A 20,704-nucleotide genomic window follows, 5' to 3' on the forward strand; every position below is an offset into this window, starting at 1 on the left:
AGGAAAGCAACTGGTGTGTTGCTCCATCTCTGTAGTGACAGTCCAGTATTCATTCAGGATTTTGCTTCCTGAGTCAGTTGGTGGCCTCATTTTACTCTTATCTTATTCATTTTTATATCACCATTAGAATTCGAGGCGAATTTTGAGTTTCAACCGTAGATAGAAATCTTTTAATTGCTAATCTTTGTACCAGATAAATAAGAGAACAATAATTCATCCCATTTGATGACCAATGAAATAAAAGATTTGCTTCATTATGATTTTTACTTCTAATGAAATATTTTGTAATTGTCACTCGAAAAAATTGTTCGATAAGGGTCAAAGTTTGGATCGATACTTGTAATAGAGTTACTGATGCACACTAGAATCTCAGATTGATAATAAATGGAGATTGATAATAAATGGAGTATAAATTATGAAGTTGTGGAGCTCTTCAAAACTTTAGAATGCAAAATTTCTAAGATTTTTGTTTTTCTTGAGAACAATCTTTTAAATATCTTCAAAGAAATTCATGAATAAATAAATAAATAAATCAATAAATAAATCAAATCAAATAAGCTTGGAATTACACTAATATATTTCAAATTTGGTCCAATTCCCACATCCTAATCTTAATAATTTTTACTTTCACCTAATATTTTTTTTATTATACGTTTAGATTTTGATAGATATTATGCCACGCAGACCGTTCTCTATCCGAGCGGGAGGATTATTGATGACAAGGCCAACTTATCATCGTCTTCGAATATGGAACCATCTCAGCGTCCATGGTAGGGTGCTGCAAAAGCCCACAAATGGCCTCCTCTTCCTTCATTTCCATACAGCAATACCACTCTCCCAGTAAGTTCTCATCAACTCTCACCGCTTTCAATTGCTCTTGTTTTTCACGCTTTCCCAGTTTCTTTCCTCCCAAACACACACTTCGTTTAGTTAGAGTAGGAGATAGAGTTGTGGGAGAAACTTCAACTACTACCAGAGACCGTAAACCTTCGAAGAACCTTTCGTTTTCGATAACCCAGAAGCGAAGTAAAAATGGGTCTCGTCGTTTAGGGTCTGGAAATGAAACGCTGGTTAAGAAATCTGTGGAAGACCTTGTTAATTTAGAGGTGGAGGAGAAAAATGGGAAAAGGGTTGAGAGAGATAAAAACGTTAGGAATAGCTCTGGTTCTGCTAATGGAATGAAATCGGGTTCTGGGATTTCTAATATCAAGTCTATAAGTGACAATAGTTCACTGAAAGTTTCTGGTGGTTCAAGGAATGGTGAGAAGGTTAAAGAAAAGAGCATGCGAAAACAGGTGGTAGAGGAGAGGGATAAATCGTCTAAAGGGAGTAATGAAATCCCATTTAGAGCCAACTTGGACATGTGCTCCAAGATGGGGGATTTCATGGGGGCAATTAAATTGTATGAATGGACTCAAAGAGAAGGAATTAAGCTGGGGCAATATCATTATGCTGTCATTATGTATCTTTGTTCCTCAGCTGCTTTAGGTGTTATTCAACCCGCTAAAAGTGGTCGTGGTAACCGAACTTTGAGTTCATTAGCTTTGTCTGAGGTGGGTTCTTATGAAAATCCCATTACACTTGGTGAACAGCATGACAATAAGGAGAATATAGTTCAATCTACAAATATTCTGGAAGATGAAGATTTAAAAAGATATGCCCTCGAGAAGGGATTCGAGATCTATGAGAAAATGCGTGCTGAAAATATCCCGATGAACGAAGCAACATTGACATCTGTGGCTCGAATGGCGATGTCTGTGGGTGATGGCGATATGGCATTTGATATAGTGAAGCAGATGAAGCCATTAGGACTTAATCCAAGATTGCGCTCTTATGGCCCTGCGCTTTCTACTTTCTGCAATAAAGGGGAGATAGATAAAGCATTTTCAGTTGAGAAGCACATGTTGGAGCATGGTGTCTATCCAGAAGAGCCCGAGTTGGCAGCGCTTTTAAGAGTAAGTATAAACGCAAGTAACGCCGAAAAGGTGTACTATTTGTTGCATAAATTAAGAACAAGCGTAAGACAAGTCTCAACCTCTACTGCAGATCTTATTACTACCTGGTTTAAGAGCAAAGATGCAACAAGAGTGGGAAAAGTAAAACTGGATAAAGTGAAAATAAGGGAAGCTATAGAAAATGGCGGTGGAGGTTGGCATGGATTGGGATGGTTGGGAAGAGGAAAATGGAATGTTTCATCTACAAATGTTGGAAAGGATGGCATGTGTAAAGCCTGTGGGGAAAAATTGGTAACAATTGATCTTGATCCTATTGAAACTGAGAATTTTGCTGAATCTGTTGCAGCCATAGCCACAAAAAGAGAGAAAAATTCAAGTTTTCAGAAATTTCAAGTATGAGAAATCCTTTGTGTATTGTTGTTCATTATCTCAATGCTTTAAAAGTTATATTGAAGTGATTTTTCCTTCCTGCAGAAATGGCTTGAACATTATGGACCATTTGAAGCAGTGATAGATGCTGCTAATGTTGGCCTGTTTATGGAAAGAAACTTCACACCATCTAGAGTAAGTGTGCTAATTATTTGAACACTTGTTTTTGTTCTTGTGGAGTCTCATTTCTGGCCATTTCTTCAGGTCAATTTAATAGCCAATGGAATACGCCAGAAGCTTTCTTCAAAGAAGTGGCCTCTGATTGTATTGCATCACAGGCGAATCACTGGACGTAAGATGAATGAAGCACTCAATAGAACATTGATTGAGAAGTGGAAAAATGGCAATGCACTGTATGCAACGCCTACTGGATCAAATGATGATTGGTGAGAACAATTCCTCAATTATGATATCTGCACTATACGCATTAACATTTGAAATCTATTCTTTCATAGATGATTAGAAGTGTGAATGGAGCATTTTTTTAACTTCCCTGCTCTTCAGGTACTGGTTGTATGCAGCAATCAAATTCAAATGCTTGCTTGTGACGAACGATGAGATGCGAGACCATACGTTCCAACTTCTTGGAAATGATTTCTTCCCTAGATGGAAAGAAAGGCATCAAGTGAGTAAAGAAAGGCTTTAAGTGAGATCCCACGTCAGTTGGGGAGGAGAACGAAATATTTTTTTATAAGAATGTGGAAACCTCTCCCTAGCAGATACGTTTTAAGAACGTTGAGGGAAAACCCGAAAGGGAAAGCCTAAAGAGGACAACATCTGCTAGCGGTGGGCTTGAGCTGTTACACTTCTCTTGAAACTTATTTTCATGTCCAATGTTTCCCGTTTCCCTACCTAAGTAAATTGAATTGTTTTCTATTTTTCCAAATAATTGGCACAAGTTGTTCCAAATGATGGCTAATATAGATGTGCTCTTGGTTTCTTATTGACAGGTGCGTTTTAGTTTCTCTGCTACTGGTCCAGTGTTTCACATGCCTCCACCCTGTTCTGTCGTAATTCAGGTCCAAATCTAGTACAATAAGTTATAATCATAGACGTACTCTGGTCTCCGTTTGACTAGTAACACATGAAATACGATGACTTGACTCGATAATGCATATCTTTTGTCACGAGCTCGAAATTGAATGTTTTAACAATACATTTCATGTTATAACTTGTTAACAGGAATCAGAAAAAGGCCATTGGCATGTTCCCATTGCATCAGAGCATAGTTACGAAGAAGATAGAGAATGGCTATGTATTACAAGAGGGAAATCACAATTACACAAAACGAGACAAGAGTATCCGCTCGAAATTGAAGGTACTAAATAATTCCATCCACCAGTAACTCCTCATTGGAATACGTTGTAACGACCCAAATCCACCGCTAGCAGATATTGTCCTCTTTGAACTTCCTCCTTTGGGCTTCCCCTCAAGGCTTTAAAACGCGTCTGTCATGAAAAGGTTTTCACACCCTTATAGAGGGTGTTTCGTTCTCCTCCCCAACCAATGTGGGATATCACACGTGTCCTTATTAGGAATCACAATCCTCTATAATGGTATGATATTGTTTACTTTAAGCATAAATTCTTGTAATTTTGTTTTTAGTTTCCCAAAAATGTTTCATACCAATGGAGATGATTACTCCTCTCAGTAATCCTTGACAGCCTTCTCTCCTTTCAATGTGAATCGGTCTTGTTGTCTTGTCAGTTCACTAAGTTTGTGCCAGACCATTATTTGTGAATTATATATATATCCTTTTCAAATCTTTGTTATTTTCCTGTTAATCTGATATGCATATCATTGCCATTGAACAGAACCGCAGAATCAAAAGAATGAGCCAGAACTGAAGAAGCAAAGCCAAAACCAAATGCCTACCTAAGGACTCTTCTTCTCAGCAATGGAAATTTGGAAACTCGAGCCGAAGTCAAAATCTAGAAACAACCCTCGAGCCAAGCTCACATGAAGAATTTTTCACAGAAAATTACAAAAGTCTCCAACAAGTATTTTCTGCAGCTGTTTTCATGAACAAATGCAACTTACTAATAGAAATAGAGGCCGCAGAAAAGCTTGGTGGCTGCACCATTGACTTCCAACTATGAAAATAAATAAATCTTCCATGGTTGGCTACCACACCAAAATTTCCCTTTTCTTTTGGATCTTAGTGTTGTATCTGTAACTCGGATATTCTTCACTTTCTTCACTTGCATATCAATGAGTAGTGAAGAGAAAGGAACTAAGGTTGATCATAAGAAAAGTGGTCAGGAGAATACAAGTAAACGAAACCAGAATAGCTTCTTGAAATGGTAAAATGCGTTCATTGTGTTCGTATTCGTGTAGGGAGCTTTCAACGGTTGTTTACAATCTTAACAAAGGGCAGAGACGGTGTCAATCAGCCATTGTATATAATTTGATCATCTTCGAGGAGAGACATATTTAATGATATTCTTCTTTCTGCATGGATGCGGTTTGAGATCATAAGACAGACAGCGATAAGTAACAAGTCAAAGTGGACAATATATGTTAGTGGTGGTCTTGGGTTGTTACAAATAGTATCAGAGCCAAGCACTCATCGGTGTGCCAATAAGGATGCTGAGCTCCCAAGGATGGTGAATTGTGAGAATTGTGAGATAACATACTGGTTGGAGAGGGGAACGAAGCATTCCTTATAAGGGTGTGGAAATCTCTCCCTAACCTACGCGTTTTAAAACTGTAAGGCTGATGATGATAGGTTAAAGTGGATAATATCTGTTAGCGGTAGTCTTCGATTATTACATCCAAATTTTATATATCCGATTGTGATCTTGAATGAATTTGTTAGGCTTCTGAAAACTTCCCTTTTCTACTGAATTTTATTGCTTTGGCTTTGTTCGTTTGTAGGCTTCTCATCAGAAACCCTATATTTACACGTTGACGAAAAAGAAGTAAAGTTTTATCATGAGACGTCTTTCTTTGATATTAAATTGAAAATGTCACTGTATAAGTCACATATATAAACACATATAATATGACTAAGATTGGGTCTAAGATATTGTATTTGTTTTATTCTCAATGAGTCCTAAATATCTCACGATGCACCATTATTTAATACCGCATTTGAGATACAAATGAAAATATCATTTTAGTGACGTTAAAAAAAAATTGACCATTTTTGTCGCTTTGTCCACGTAGGAAATTGACTTCTCCAAATAGCACAAATCCAAACTGAAGCTGACTTTAACTCAATGCTACTAAAGCTATGAACTCTTAATTTACTTTTAATTTCGTCTTCATCACTTTTAGAATCTTCAATAGATCTTTAAATTTTTTTATAAAAAAAAAAAAATTAAATAAATAAAAAATAATAATAAATTCTTAAATTTTTAATTTTACACATATATCATGACATATAAGCAGTTATGTATAGGTATGTTAAATATAAAATGAAAGGAATATGATTCTATTTGAATATATTAACTATGGTAAAAAAATTTAAAATTTATAGAACACTTTTACTCTATGAAACTATTAAACATTTGATAAAATTTTAAATAAAATATTAAATATTTTTCTTTTTCTTTTTTTATAATGACGAATGAGAATTGGAAGGCTCCTGTCTTTTTCCATAAACAATAATAAAAGACCACGGCCGTATTAGTTCATTAAAGAAAGGAAAACAATCCCACATTAAATAACTATAAACGATCCGAATCATGGCCTGTTTGTAGAAATCCAATGAATCGCCCAGAAGAATTATTTGGGAAAGGCATCACCTTTATTATTTATTTAGTAATAAATAAATAATAAGCTTTGAAGAAACTATTCTGTTACCACATTTACATTTTTATAAGTGAGAGTAAAGTAATTGAAATAGAAAGCAATATTACATTACAACTCATCTCTGTCGCTGCATTTAAATTTCTGTCTTCTGGGTTCATATCAGGAAACATGTTTTAGAAGCATCCCATTAAATTATACATACAATATAGAGAGAGTTCGATTCATACCACATCTTGTCCTGTTTCATACACTGTTTCAAAGTTCATGCCTTTCAAATCACAGCTCCATGAAATATTAGTGTAGCTTTCGTGGCCTGCCATTGGATTTGGCCTTCCTCTTCCATGCTTTTGTTCTTTTTAAAACCGAGCTGCTCCGTTGATGTTTTAGCACTCTGCAGAGACCAAGTGTGTCCCATTTATGACAACTATGATCCTTCAACGATTTTGCTGTTCTGTACAAAAAGAAAAAAAAAACCCATTTGATTGAAATTAAATATGAGCTCCAAATCTTAGACTCTCTCTCTCTCTCTCTCTCTCTCCTTTCGATCTTTTTGGCTCTGCTTTGAAGCTTACTGTTAAGCTGCCACGAAGTCAATGCACCGACTGCTCTGTTTCCCTTTCGTTTAGTACTCTGTAACTTTCACATGGGACTGGCAATTCTCTGCAAATTTTGTGTCTTTTCTCTCTGATGCCTGTCTTGGCCCTCCTTCTTCGCCTCTTTCTCTTCTGGGTTTGGTAAGTTTTTTCTGTTTTCGACTCTTTTCTCAGTCAATTTTGCTCCTTTGGTTATGGTTTACAAGAGATGGGGAATGGTGTTGTCGAATAGGTTTGAGTTGTTCAAGAAGCTTTAGAGGAAGATCAAGGAAGGTAGCTGTGTATTTGGATGAGTTTTTTTTATATGGACTGTCAAAATCTGATTGATTAAGTTGTTGAGTTTGAAAATTTCAACATTCCCCTCACGTTGTTTGTTTGTTTTGGCTCATCTGATGAATTGTTTTGCTTTGAAACACAGCCGTCCGAGCATTAGGTTGTAGAAGGATTCTTCTGTCTTATAAGGGAAATGATCTGGGGCTGAGGGGAGTTTGAAAATGCCTCTGGACGGTGCAAAATCAGTGGTTTACAGATCATTTATCACTTGTGATGATCCAAAAGGGGTGGTTGATTGCAATATAATCAAGATATCCAAAGTGAATTCTCAGAAGCTGGAAGAAAAGATTAAGACTCATAGGACTAGTAGAAATCAAAAACGAGTTTTGATATCTCAGGGAGAGCAAGAGGAGCTGATCTCTACAGAGATGAGGGAGAGAATTCATGGCCGATCCTCTCTTCCATTCATGGAGATCCTCTCTTCTAAGGCGGTGAGATCTGAGAGTAAATCCAAGGAGATTTCTAAGGATATGTTGGAAGGAACTTCAAGTTTAAGAGAATCGCTGATTATTCTGGCCAGGTTGCAAGAAGCTTCCAACAAGTTGGTTCGGTTAAAGATGAAGTATCAAAGAAGTTTTTCTTGTCATCTTGAAGATGAAAGCTCTCCAGTTGATGTTAAAAAATCTAAGCTTTCCAGACATGGTTCTTCAAGACATGGTGTTGATGAGGTTAAGAAGGTGATCAGAGACAGCCTAGTGAAGCGAGATGTGACACATGATGTTACCATTAGTGAAAAGTCTTGTTTCCGAGATATGAGTTCGGACTCGGGATCGGAAATCCCATCGACTAGCTCCAGCCAATCCTCAATGGTTAATGATGGAGTCAAATGTTGTCATGTTTCAACACTTGCACAGAAGAATTTGAAACGTAATAACCTGATTGCTAAGCTTATGGGGCTAGAAGAAATGTCATCAAGATCAGTGCAAACTACTCCAAAGAAAGAGTTCGAATTCGATAAGATCTCTGGTTACAAAACATTGCCCAAGTCTAAATCTGCCATCAACAAGGAGGATCCTGAAAAGAGAACCTTGAGAGAAATACTTGAAAAAATGCCCTTCAACAGGCTTACAGAGAGTAATTCTGATAAAGAGCTTAAGCTTCATTATCCTCATTCCTGTAATAATGGTTCGAAACAAAGGTTGAGAGACGCACCGCCAATTGTGTTGATAAAACCCAAGCCTCTTCCTCCTAATGAATTGGAGGAAGCTTTCAACCAAAAACATATGCTAAGGAGATCGAAAAAGAAAGAACTTCGGCCATTCAATGTTTCTGCAGATTTCCATGGAGTCTTGATTTCAGATAAATTGCAAAGAAAGCAAGAGGCAGAAGGGATTTCACTCACACCGATTACTCAAGAAGGAATAATGCCTAGGAAATTAAGAACATGTGTTGTTGATGCAAAGAAGAAGGCTGCAGAGAAGTTGGAAACATCTAGTCCAATACATGATATGCCTCATGAGAAGGAGCCAAGTGATGAGAACATTCTTACATCAACCAGAAAACTGGTAGAAAAAGAATTTGCAGAAGAAAAAGTAGTATCAAAACCACAGCATGAAGAAAAAGCAACCTCCACTAATCCAAGGAAGAATAAAACTCATAAACAACGTGGCTCGATTCCAGATTCTATGTCGGGACGAGCAATGAGAGCAATATCTAACGATCGTAACTGTCAGAAAAAGGAGGAAGCAGTGCTTGCTTGTTCAGAAGTTAATGCACTTGTAAGTTCTTTTTAGTTAATGAAACTCCTTTTCTTCATCAGTATCCATTATTCTTGCCTTGTAAAGAGAGACTTATGCAGTGTTTATCTTGCAGACCCACATAGTTGAAGCCAAGAAAGATGATGAAAGTTCTGATCCAAATGAAAGTGCTGACCTTCCAACAAACCAAATCAAAGTTACTCTTATGGATTTAATTACTATGGAGAGCGAAACTGAAGAATGTGACACCAAAATTATAGGTAAGTTGTCCTTCACAGTTCACAAAGAAGATTAGTTGCAATATCTCCAGTTATTGATCATTAGCATAGAACAAGTACTTGTGCATTGTCTAATATATCTTCATCCAAGAGAGATTCTAAGTGAGATAGATAACTTAGCCTTCCAAGTAGAACAAGTACTTGTGCATTGTCTAAGTGTTTATGATTTATACTTAGTTTTCTCCTAAATCTTGTAGAATGCTGCAACGAGAGCCTGAACTCTCTCTCTCCATCGAGCCCCAAACTCGAGACCGACACAAGTACAACAGAAGTTATCGACCCCAACAGTCATACTGAAAAAGAGATCGAAAGCTATGATCAAGGAACTAATCTGAAAGCATTGCTTTTGAGAAGTTCCTCATTACTATGTCGTGCAGGGGAGCTTTTTGATCTCAATCTAAATGGTAGAACAATGTTGCAAGCAGCATCTCACTGCAACGATCCCGACACCCCGAATACAAAGCCATTCATAGATTGTGCAATCGAACTCATTGAATGTAAAAGCCAAGTAGCCAATTCTCTATTACTAGGACATAGTAGCAACACAAAAGTAGAAACTTCCATAGAAAAACTGGTCGAGGAAGTGTGCGACAACATCGACACGCTAACGAGTTACCACGAGAATCTTCATGTAGATACTCTAGCAACAGTGTTAGAGAGAGATCTATACTGCAAAAAGCTGATGAACGGAACATGGGATTTTGGTTGGAAGAATGGATTTTCCAGAAGTGAAAGTGAAGAGATTGTAAATGACACAGAGAAGCTGATATTGAATGAACTTATTGACGAGTTCTTCAAATGACATCAGAAAACTGTATCATCTGTGCTTAATTTCTGGTTTGTATATACAAAAAGACGTCAATTACTGATACCCAAAATCCCTTTCATCTTCTAAAATTTGGCGTAGTAATGAGATGGGGATTTCTTGGAATGTATTTGGCGAGTAGTCTGAATCAGGTGGCGATGGAGAATGTTTGTAAGCATATGGGGAAGGCGATCAGCAAATTGGTCGTTTAGCTTGCAATTGTCATCATTTCTAGAGATGCTTTTTGGAAAAGAAAATTGAAGATTCAATAATGGCAATTGATTGAAATCATTCATTTTGAGATTGAAAGAATACAAAAGGTTTACATACCGAAAGTGACCCAACGATGCGACGTCTGGCAGAATAACAGGATTCCTAATTTTCAATCCAACGCGTTGGAGACGGCGGACCTTTGTCGTCGTTGTAGACAAGCAATAAGAACAAATGCTCTTTTCTTTCTCTCTCAAGTTCAATTATAGCGAAGATGTAAATTCAAAAATTATGACTAATTCCAATTTCCAATTTTCTTTTTTTGCTTCTCATTATTATATTTATTAAAATACATAATTAAATTATAAAATTGGTCTCTTTTCAAGAAAAAAAAAATGTTATAGAGATTAATTATAATATTTAAAATGACTAAATTTGTACTAATTTGTAATTTTCCTTATTATTATATAAATTATTTATTTATTTTTTATTATTTTGTAAATCAAAACGTTATCAATTTGGATGACTCTGGGCTCGTGAGGACATTTTCCAACTTCATTACACGACGTCGTCAAATTGTAGAATAGCTTCCTAAAACGACGCCGTTTCGAAGTTTTAAAATAATAATAATAATAAATAAACATTTGAAGTCCAATATATAATAAAATAAAAAATTAAAGATAGTGTTTATAAGTTTTTTTAAAAAAAAAAAAAAAAAAAGGAAAATCATGACAACTCGTGAAACATATTACAAGTAGAAGGAGATTTGTCTGAAGAAAGAAAGTGAATGGCGAAACATAATTGATACACATACATGGTTGGTTCCATGTAATTTAGAGAGAGGAGGAGGGGAAAGGACGAGGGTGCCCCTGAAGATGGAAGCCTTTGTGGTGCTTTGAAATGGTAATTTTGGAAATAATTAGTTGGAAGCAGCTTTAAAGATGAGAAAATTGAGAGTTTCAAGGGAAAAATAGATGAAGGTCCCCTTTGAATGAGTGAAGAAGCAGCCGAAATTGGAACCCACCACACATTGCCACCCACTCCCATAGCTCCGATCAAATTCCTAATTGATTTAATTTTCATAATATCATACCAAATTAAAATTAAAATGAAAAGGAAAAGGAAATTATACCTTCTTGATATGCGCAGCAAGCGAGAGGCAATCGGAGACGTCGAAGAGATCGAGGGCGTGAGATGCAGAGGCCTTGGCGTGAATCTGCATCTTCTCCGACATGTCGGTTTGTTTGACGGTGGCTTTCCCTTCCAACATGATCTTCTATATTATCAGAACGACAGAGGAAGAGGCAAAGAGAGGATTAGAATGGAATTTATTATATATACTAGCGTGTATATATATATATATATATATAGTAACACAAACCTCCTTTTCTTTCTCCCTTTTATCTCACCGCTTTCACTTCCAATGACTTCTCCAACCTCACTGCTCTTTTGCGTATGGAATACTTCCAACCTTTTTATATATTTTTTTTAATTTTTAATTTTAAAAAATAAAGCAAAGATTCTTTGTTTTATTTTTTAATTTTGAAAATAATTTTCTTGTTTTTCTATTCATTATAAGTAGATAACAAAACAAATACCTTCACACCCGTAAATAACATTTATGTAAAACCTTTTTTAAAATTTGAGGGAAAATATAAAATTACAACTTAATATTAAAAATGTAGCATTTTTTAAATTTTGAATTGAATTTTAAATTCATCGATATTAACATTCTTTCAAAATTGGGACGTAATGGGAAGTATACACAAAAGGGTTGTCTCGGAGAATATTCAAGAGGTTGTCCATTTTTTAAATAGCGTTAACTTGAATAATTGAAGCAGGGGGCGGCTCACGGTCACGCCTCAAGCCGGCCTTGCGTGGCGCTTATGTAATTGGCGGTTAATCGGACTGTGACAATCGACCCATTTTAAAGCCCATCGATAATAGCCCAATGGGAAACCCAAAAGCTACTTTTACATGGGCCGGTGAAGGACCCGTTTAAATTAAATTTCAAATTAAGTGTTTTTTTTTTTTTTTAATGCATTTCTTTTTATTAGAACTTGTTTAGAATTAAGACGGATTATATTTAGAAAAAAAAGTATTTTTGTACCCTCATTTGATTTATCCGGACATCTATCGTACATTCAAATTTGTATTGGTAATATTAGGATTGATCGACTACTAATTATTATTATTGTTGAAGGTACTCATTGACTGTGGTCGTTTTAAGAAGTTTCTAGAATGCTATCGCTTAAGTGTTATTGTCCGAAGCAATTACCACATTTGTTTGTTAGAGTGGTTGCCTAAATAGTTAAACTTAATGGATGAGTAGAAATTAAAAATTTTAATTCACAAAAAAAAAAATTAAAATTCTAGCTGTTAGGCACTTTTTTTTTTTTTTTTTAACTAACTATTAAATAATTTTTAAAATCTAATATTTTTAGTACTACAGTTTAGAAATGTATTAACAACCTAGATTAAATTTATTGTAATTAATTAAAAAGGAAAAAAGTGGTAATAATATAATAGTCAAAGAACATGGAGGGAGGAGGGATCTTTCGAAGTGTTTTGTCTTCTCAAAGTACCTTCTATTTTAATTCAATCTCTGACTTCAAAGGGTTGCCTTGCTCCCAGTCTTCGGTCTTCAGGGCGAAGGTTTTTAAGCTGCGACAACGCTGGGGCTGGGCTTTTCAATAGAGGCTGCCGGTGATGGCTGACGACAAAGGGGCGATTGTGATGGTCAGCAGAGGCAGAGAGCGGGATCTAGAGCTTCTAATTCCGGCCGCCGGCTTGCCAAATGACGATGACTCTTGCAAGCCCTCGTCCTCTTCAGCGTCATCGCCGCAGACTGGCCGTGAGGTATTGTTGACTTTGTTTCAATTTACTACGCTTGAGTTTTTACCACCAAATCGTTGGAAGCTACTTAGTGATATTGCTTATTGTTCTATTGAAATATCTGTGTAGCAGTGTATTTAGGATCGGTCTGGCTTCTTGCTAAGTAGTTCAATCACTTGCAATCATTTTTCTCTTCTTCTTCTTCCTCTCCTATATCTCTGTTGATTCTCATACTAGTTGTTTCCTGGCGGATTGCCTATTGGATCATGAGGTGATGCCCGCAATTGACATCCTCTCAACGACGGAGTTACTTATGAGATTAGACGATGGATGAAACTGTAGCTGGGCAGTTGAATGCACTTATACCCGTTAGATGGTCCAAAGAAAATCTTCAATCGGCTCTCCTGGTCGGTGTGACCCCTGATATCGAAGTAACGAAGATGTTGATCGTTCCATCCATTGCCACTATAGCAATTGGTGGCCTTTTCTTTCATTCTTTTGGCATCCTATGGTTGTCTCCATGTTGTATCTCAGTCTCATATGTATATTTCAGAGGCCTTGTGGTCGCTCTTGCTTGAGTTTTAAAAAAGCACTCTGTTGGAACCCAAACAATCGAAATAGTATGAAATATGAAAGATAAATGACCATAAGACAATCCAAGTACCCTGAGGTTCTTGGACCCTTCATCTCTTGAGCACTCTTGCCCAAGCTTTGAGTAAACTAAACCAATGCATATCTTCCTCCTTTCCCACTCCCTCTATCTATAACAAATTTCCATAAAAACTTCTCCAACTAAGTACTAATATACCCCTCTAATACCCTAATCATACTCCTAGTCCTATCCTAATACTACCCCTATCACACTTCTCTGATCAATTGGCTATCCTTTTTAAAAAGTTGCAGATGGAGTGTTACTTACTTGAGTACGGATATTAAAAAGTCGCATCTCTTGAGTGTTTAGTTTATGTTCTGAATTCTTGCCATGAAGTAAATAATATAGTTGGAATGGCTATGTATATGTACCTCACTACCTTCAATATCTGATGAAGAATGTTGGTTTCTTTTTTTCCTTTTTTGGCTTTGCTATCATATAAAATTGGAATTGCCAGTTACTTGTTATTCAGAACATCAATCAGTGTTTATTTTCTATCGCCAATTGTGGGTTCAATTATCTATTTTATCTATTGTGCAGACATTTTACAGAGTCTTTAGGAGCTGGGCCTCAAAAAAGTTCATGACCGGATGGTTTGATCTTTATTCTTATCTCTGTATTTCAGTTTAGTTTATGATTTTGGTGCTAAGTAAAGGATAGCATATAAGCCACAGTTGATTTAGGTAGAATTTCTTGCATATACGTTGTAGCCATCGTTACTAAAATTGAACTTCCAGGCTGCTGTTTGAAAACTGCACTTAAAAATTTGCTTCTTTCTTTTTTTTTTTTTTTTTTTTTTTTTTTTTTTTTTAATTAATTAATTTTTTTTTTTTTTATGAATGGAATTGAGATTTTTCCTTTACTCAGAAAATATATTCGGCAGGAAGATAGGTCTTAAAGTGTAAACAGTATTTAGTTGTTTTCGACCAGGATTCAAATTGCAGTTTTTTGTCATTGTGCTAGGTAATTACGATGTTTTAATTTCTTAACATGTGATCTGGCTGTTTTGCAGCGTTATTCTATTTCCAATTGCAATAACTTTCTATATAACATGGTGGTTTATACACTTCGTGGATGGATTCTTTTCTCCGATCTATGCTCAACTTGGAATTGATATCTTTGGTAAGCAATCCTTATCACTTAACATTTTTTCCGAACCCATTCAATCCATGTGCTATTTTTTTTTATATGTATTTGATCTACCATCGACACGAGTGAGTATTGTTATTTTTTCCACCAATCTCTGTTTTCTTTGCTTACTCGTATATTAACTAGGTAGTATTGAAAAATTGTACATAAATATTAGTGCTCATCTTGCCAAATGATTGATGTCTGTTCAGTATGACAAACCTATTAAATTGTATATTTCTTTTTTTTTTGTTCTTAACATAAGCCTATTCTTGTTTCTTGATTAGGTCTTGGATTTGCAACATCTGTTACGTTTATCTTCCTTGTTGGGGTATTCATGTCGTCATGGTTAGGTGCTTCTATTTTAGCTCTTGGAGAGTGGTTCATCAAGCGCATGCCATTTGTTCGTCATATTTACAATGCTTCTAAGCAGATTAGTTCTGCTATTTCACCAGGTACAGCTTTTTTAAGTATATTTAAACACGGTCAAGTTTATTTATGAACCATCTATATTCTTGTCACTACCTGTTAGATCAAAATACCAAAGCCTTCAAGGAAGTTGCCATCATTAGGCACCCCCGTATTGGTGAATATGCATTTGGGTTCATTACTTCAACTGTCACCCTCCAGGTATGCTATTTTGTGGTTCAACTTTTTTAGTAATATTCTTCCTTGGAAGCATTTAGGTATTACTTTGGGTAATTCATGCACACATATTTTATCTCAACGACCGCATAACCATGTTCTGGTATGTGAACAGTGAACACGATAAAAAAGGTATTGCTGTTATTTGAAGTAGAAAACTCAGGTCCTTTTATAGAACATGATTGCAAATACAATAAATTTTGAGATTTATTATATACATGACTGATTGGATTTATATTTAGCTGGTTTTAGAACCTTCACAAACATTTGTTACATGACATTGTAGCATTACATATATGTAGCTGATTTTTCTACTTTGCATAGAATCCATGTTGTGTTATCTCTTCTTATACGTTGTTTTAAATGCAAGTGTCATTGCAAACTTGGTTTATAGGAGGAGGCAACTTCAACCAATAATACCCTTACATTACATGCATGCCCATTGCTCATCTTGAGCGTGAATATCATTGACGTTGTTAGGTATACAAATATGTTTTATTCAATGATTCATGTCCTCATTCACTAATTTTGTAGAAGATGATGTATTGCTATCATATTGTTGTGTCATGTTTTTCATATCTTCTTCTTAGGTTTGTATTGTTATAAGGGTTTATTGTGTTTATTGTGTTTTTATGGTTCTCGTGAATATCATTACATGTTTTTCATAACTTGTTAATGCACAATTGCTGCAAGGCTTGATATTATGATCAACCGATTTGTTCCCTCTGAATGCAGAATTATTCTGGAGAGGAGGAGCTGTGTTGTGTATATGTTCCCACCAATCATCTTTACATTGGCGATGTTTTCCTAGTCAACTCTGAGGATGTGATTAGACCAAATCTATCAGTTCGGGAAGGAATCGGTGAGTTTTTCTTCTTATGTCGTTACGTCCAGAATCAATGGACAGTTTTTCTTGAATTACACATGGACCAAAATCCCTCCATTCCTTACTCTATTCTTTTTATTGTAGAAATCGTCGTGTCTGGAGGCATGTCAATGCCGCAGATTCTATCCATACTGAATCCACATATTCGACCAATTGACAGTAGAAGAATGACTAGAAGCTGAGACTGAAGATTGTGCCATTGCAGGCCGCTAATCCATATACGATCTTGGTGTACCAATGTAGCTGTCGGAGTAGTTGCTCTGGCTCCTGGGCATCAATACCCTTAGACGGTAAACCGTAACTTATAATATAAATTTAATTCTGGTTGTTGAATTTGATATCAATCATTTGTTGGATGGGGGTGAGAACACTTGTTGATCCAGGATAGAAATGGGTGTGTATTAGAATTCTTAACTTCATTCTAATTCAATCGAGAATGTATATTTTCTTCTTGATGAGTCACGTTATTCTATTGCATCAGATGTATATTCGAGCCTGTACATATTTTGCAGCAACATTTCTATGCTTTTACTGATCTATGAAGTGGTAGCTAGCCCAATTGACTCTTGTATGTTTTAAGAGATAATTAGATGTTGAAAAGGAGAAGATTAATTAGGTTATTTTCAAATCGTGAACAGATGGCGAACATCTTTACGAGGGAATACGTGCATTATGAGACCAAGCAATTCAAGATTAAAAAAATAAGTAAATAAGCTAAAAAATGAAGTAATTTGAAAACAGTTCATGTTATAGTTCAAAACTGATTATTTGAAGTAATTTGAAACCAGGAAGGAACGTTAAACAATGCATATATTATTAAAAAAAAATTATATTTATTTATTATTTTTGTAATTTAGAAAAAGTTAAAATTTAGCTATTATAATTTTAAAAATTATATGATAAAGCTTCATAAATAATTCAACCTTTGACAAAATCGTCATAAATAGTGAATATATATATATATATATTCTAATTGACGTTTTTTTAGATATTAAAATGAAATTTATTCGTGATATTGGAAGCATAATTTATTCTTAAATTTTCACGTATTTTTTTATAGAAAGAGTAAATCTTATTATCGACGTCACTTTAATTTATGAATATATGTAGTCATTTATAGGTCAATTATTTAAATCGCATCTCTCCGTTCATTTACATCCAACGGTTAATAGAGATTTCAGGCTGCGGGTGACTTCTCATGTTAAAATGCACCCTCACGTAGGTTAGTACAACTCACTCAAATCAAGGAAAACCCTAGCCGCGAGGCGCCTTCCTCCTTCCTATAAGAGGACCTATTCTGCCTCCATCTCTAAATCGTCTTCCCGCCTGTTTACTGTGATCCGAAGTTAGGGTTTCTTCATTCTGTTTCTTTCATTTTGATCTGTTCTTTTCCAATTTCTTTCGAAACCGAGGGGGACGGTGACGATTGTCATGTTTAAGGTCTCGTTCGTCGTAACTGGCTGTGTGAAATGGCCTTGACGACCATCCTGATATATCACCACCCATATTCTGAGTCCCTTTGTTTTATTATTTCTTTACGCTCTCTTGTGTTTGATTCATACGGTTTTGGTCTTTCGTACGAAAATTGACGGTTTCTTCGATTTCAGTTGGCCGATGATTAAATATTTTTATTGACAAGCATATGTCTGAATTCATGCCTGTTGACATCTCTAATCTTCTCTATGAGGCCATTCGCGATAGACCCTTTTGGTTGTTAATTGTTCTTGAGTTTTTGAGAATTAAATGTTTATTTATTCTGGCTTTTCAAAACGACGGATTTTCTTTGAAAAGCTTGAATACTGCACCCGTCTATGATGAAGGATATTGTATTCGTACTGCATGATCTTGCGTGATTACAATTACATCTACTGCCTTCCTTCTGAGCCTTTAGGTGTATAACTTTCGATATTTTGATCGCATGTTTATTTTCGATAATATAATACTAAGTCTTTGATTTAAAGTCTTTAAAGATTGTGGGTCATATGATGATTATATGCATAGTTCAAATGATTGTATTGTGATTATACATCTTTTTAGTCTTTCGCTCCTATCTGATGACCCTATTTTTGATCTATAATAGCTTTATTATTAATTGAATATATTTCAATTTCGTTTATTTTGATTTTGTTTTAATCTAATTCTGCGTTCTTGCCTTCAGTTTTTGTTGGTTTATTTTGAAGCCGATGATTTGTTGTGCTTGATAGTACTAAATCCTAGATCAAGCTTTAAATCTGTTATTCAACAAACAGGCCTTATTTTTCAAGCGTTTTAATTCATTTCTTCAGGTTACTGCTTAAATGCTTGTTTTGATTGTCTTTACATCGTAGTTTTTTGGGCATTCCAAAAGAGAAATCTGCTTGAGTATCGTATGATGCTGATGGATGAAAGGTCATGAAGTTGTAATCCATTTCAGTTGATTTGTATGATAAGATGGTTTACGGTGTTGACAAGCTCTCTTACATAATCTGTTATCCTACGAGTCCTTGGGAATATAATCTGGTTTTTTGTATTGATTATGAAATTGTGTAACAAATTTTCATTAACTTATTTGAGAGGGGTCACGTATATTATGAACTCACGCTTAAAACTGGAATTTCTAGTATTGCTTTACAATTGGATATTCGCTTAGCTTGCTTGGTAAAATTTTATTACTGGACGCCTGCTTGCACATTTCATATGAATCATGATTTGGTTTAATCGATTCACGGATTTACATGTCTTAGTAATATTCGAGGTGTTGGGAGAGTATAGAATGAGACGCATGATTTACCAAACGGTTTTAATAATAATCATATTCTGTTTTCTTTGGAACAACACTTCTGAAAGTGCAACAAGAATTTCAAATTTGAAATTTATGAATTAAGCACTATCAGATTTATTTTCTTTGCTGTTTCTTTCATTTTTATCTTTTATTTTCCAATTAGATTCGATTTATTTTGAAACCGAGGGGGACGGTGATGATTATTATGTTTAAGGTCTCGTTCGTCGTAACTGGCTATGGAAATGGCCTTGACGACCATCCTTATATCTGAGTCCCTTTTTTTTCTAATTATAACTGCTCTGTGTTTGGTTCAAACTGTTTTGGTCTTTTATACGAAAATATACAGGTTCTTTCGTTTCAGTTGGCCGGTGATTAAATATAATTATTGACAAGCATATGGCTGAATTCATGCCTGTTGACACCCTAATCTTCTCTATGAGGCCATTCATGCTAGAATTCTTTGTTTTTGAGTTTATGAATATAAAATGTTTTTTGATTCTGTACTTTCAAAACCGACTGATTATCTTCATTAAACTTTTCTGTGGAAGATTTCTGTTTGAGCCTTTAGGTGTCTTGTATAAATTACCTTAGTTGCTACTATTCTTCGTTCAGAGCCCCACGAGATATTCTGACGATGCTTCAATCACTCCACTCCTGGCTTGAATTTCCCTATGGAGATTCTCTTCGCATCCTTCCCATTCGTGCCATTCTCCTTCCTCGTTTGTTTCCGTCACGTTCCGCTCCGCCCTTGCTGAAAGGAAGCCTGAAATGCAACGACAAGCGCTTGCCAGAGTCTAATGTGATTTAAGTTAACTATGATGATCTATACCGCTATCAAGGCTTAACTAGGATATTCCAGATTCTGATGCCTCTGCTTTCGTTTGTTATTGGTTGATCTATAGGGGGTGCTAGCAGGCATTTCAAAGCCGACATCAGAGTCAAGGTTGTGTTCCTATCTCCTTTATGTAATAGCCTCAGAGACTATACAATATTGTTTCAATATTGAATTGTTTTGTTATAGTTGATTAAAATCATATTTGCCTATGTAGTTAATGCTCTGCCTGTTACAAACTTTGGTAGAATACTTCAGAAAATGCATCAAGAGATCTAAATGCTAAACTGATCTAAGTAAACGAAAATTAGAGTTCGGAATTTATCCAAATGTTGCGATGTTTACTTGCTTTGCAATGTAAGAAATACTATCAACCGGAACAGAGCAATCGAGTCGAATCGGTGAACCTTCAAGGGAACTAGGTGCCTGCCTTTGTGTGGGGCTGGAGCCATCCTTCGAAGCCGTGGATAAAAATGGAAACCTTCCTTTGAAGCTGGTGTTTTAACTCCATTCAAGAAGGAATTTGTTGGTGTAACTGGTAATCGAAAGCATATCACCCGGTCGTTGGGCATCGAATCTCGCAACTTGAAGCTTATGAAGAAAAAAAAAGGAAAGACTATGTACATATTATTGACAGAGACCTCCATCCTGCATCTTTCTCTTCATTGGAGGGAAAGACTCTGCCTGTAGGATCATTGGAAAGACACTGTCTGTATAGGCAAGGCTGTTGATTTAGATATTGCTTCTTTAGAACCTTGGAATAACTATTAAGCGAAAAAATGGCGTAGAATCAGTTTTTGGTAATGATGATACAATTATTTGGCCTAATGAAATGATATGTTCTTTATGTTTCTGACAAGACAATTGTTTCTAAAATTGTAGTTTAACAACTACAAAAGCAAGATTGAA

The 20,704-nt window shown here is 35.6% G+C and overlaps 4 protein-coding genes and 4 non-coding genes across 12 annotated transcripts; 7 read left to right on the forward strand and 1 right to left on the reverse strand.

The window, feature by feature from the left end:
- Positions 1-672: 672 nt before the first annotated feature.
- Positions 673-4,514, forward strand: LOC111792282 (proteinaceous RNase P 1, chloroplastic/mitochondrial). Its single transcript, XM_023673652.2, has 7 exons — positions 673-2,348; positions 2,430-2,519; positions 2,589-2,770; positions 2,889-3,009; positions 3,335-3,403; positions 3,567-3,702; positions 4,199-4,514. The coding sequence occupies exons 1-7, from the start codon at positions 768-770 to the stop codon at positions 4,261-4,263; spliced, it is 2,244 nt and encodes a 747-aa protein (XP_023529420.2). The 5' UTR covers positions 673-767; the 3' UTR covers positions 4,264-4,514.
- Positions 4,515-6,619: 2,105 nt separating this feature from the next.
- Positions 6,620-10,782, forward strand: LOC111792283 (uncharacterized). Of its 2 annotated transcripts, none has more exons than XM_023673655.2 (4): positions 6,620-7,006; positions 7,152-8,784; positions 8,879-9,023; positions 9,239-10,782. In XM_023673655.2, the coding sequence occupies exons 2-4, from the start codon at positions 7,228-7,230 to the stop codon at positions 9,841-9,843; spliced, it is 2,307 nt and encodes a 768-aa protein (XP_023529423.2). In that variant the 5' UTR covers positions 6,620-7,006; positions 7,152-7,227; the 3' UTR covers positions 9,844-10,782. The 2 variants fall into 2 exon arrangements, with proteins under 2 accessions (XP_023529423.2, XP_023529422.2); XM_023673654.2 differs by having other exon boundaries at positions 6,620-6,874.
- LOC111792286 (dynein light chain 1, cytoplasmic) lies at positions 10,774-11,564 on the reverse strand. 2 transcript variants are annotated; one of them, XM_023673656.2, is made up of 3 exons: positions 11,438-11,564; positions 11,189-11,332; positions 10,774-11,119 (listed from the first exon to the last, which is right to left on the reverse strand). In XM_023673656.2, the coding sequence occupies exons 2-3, from the start codon at positions 11,324-11,326 to the stop codon at positions 10,976-10,978; spliced, it is 282 nt and encodes a 93-aa protein (XP_023529424.1). In that variant the 5' UTR covers positions 11,327-11,332; positions 11,438-11,564; the 3' UTR covers positions 10,774-10,975. The 2 variants fall into 2 exon arrangements, with proteins under 2 accessions (XP_023529424.1, XP_086979664.1); XM_087123538.1 differs by lacking the exon at positions 11,438-11,564 and having other exon boundaries at positions 11,189-11,401.
- Positions 11,565-12,609: 1,045 nt separating this feature from the next.
- LOC111792287 (protein CONTINUOUS VASCULAR RING 1) lies at positions 12,610-16,702 on the forward strand. Of its 3 annotated transcripts, XM_023673659.2 has the most exons (8): positions 12,616-12,915; positions 14,084-14,136; positions 14,556-14,665; positions 14,959-15,126; positions 15,204-15,301; positions 16,052-16,178; positions 16,287-16,386; positions 16,418-16,702. In XM_023673659.2, exons 1-7 carry the CDS (start codon positions 12,766-12,768, stop codon positions 16,382-16,384), a joined length of 804 nt encoding a protein of 267 aa, XP_023529427.2. In that variant the 5' UTR covers positions 12,616-12,765; the 3' UTR covers positions 16,385-16,386; positions 16,418-16,702. The 3 variants fall into 3 exon arrangements, with proteins under 3 accessions (XP_086979717.1, XP_023529427.2, XP_086979718.1); XM_087123591.1 differs by lacking the exons at positions 16,052-16,178; positions 16,287-16,386; positions 16,418-16,702 and adding an exon at positions 15,711-16,038 and having other exon boundaries at positions 12,610-12,915; XM_087123592.1 differs by lacking the exon at positions 14,084-14,136 and having other exon boundaries at positions 12,774-12,915; positions 16,287-16,702.
- Positions 16,703-17,616: 914 nt separating this feature from the next.
- On the forward strand, positions 17,617-17,719 carry LOC111794180 (small nucleolar RNA Z43). Its single transcript, XR_002815070.1, has one exon. It is a non-coding gene; the product is annotated as a small nucleolar RNA Z43 (small nucleolar RNA).
- A 289-nt stretch (positions 17,720-18,008) lies between these two features.
- Positions 18,009-18,089, forward strand: LOC111794127 (small nucleolar RNA U83). Its single transcript, XR_002815021.1, has one exon. It is a non-coding gene; the product is annotated as a small nucleolar RNA U83 (small nucleolar RNA).
- An 86-nt stretch (positions 18,090-18,175) lies between these two features.
- On the forward strand, positions 18,176-18,265 carry LOC111794169 (small nucleolar RNA snR60/Z15/Z230/Z193/J17). The gene has a single exon (XR_002815060.1). It is a non-coding gene; the product is annotated as a small nucleolar RNA snR60/Z15/Z230/Z193/J17 (small nucleolar RNA).
- An 886-nt stretch (positions 18,266-19,151) lies between these two features.
- Positions 19,152-19,238, forward strand: LOC111794181 (small nucleolar RNA Z43). Its single transcript, XR_002815071.1, has one exon. It is a non-coding gene; the product is annotated as a small nucleolar RNA Z43 (small nucleolar RNA).
- Positions 19,239-20,704: the final 1,466 nt, after the last annotated feature.

This window comes from Cucurbita pepo, chromosome 4 (genome assembly GCF_057944985.1).
Source record: "Cucurbita pepo subsp. pepo isolate OVF chromosome 4, ASM5794498v1, whole genome shotgun sequence".
Lineage (NCBI taxonomy): Eukaryota > Viridiplantae > Streptophyta > Magnoliopsida > Cucurbitales > Cucurbitaceae > Cucurbita > Cucurbita pepo.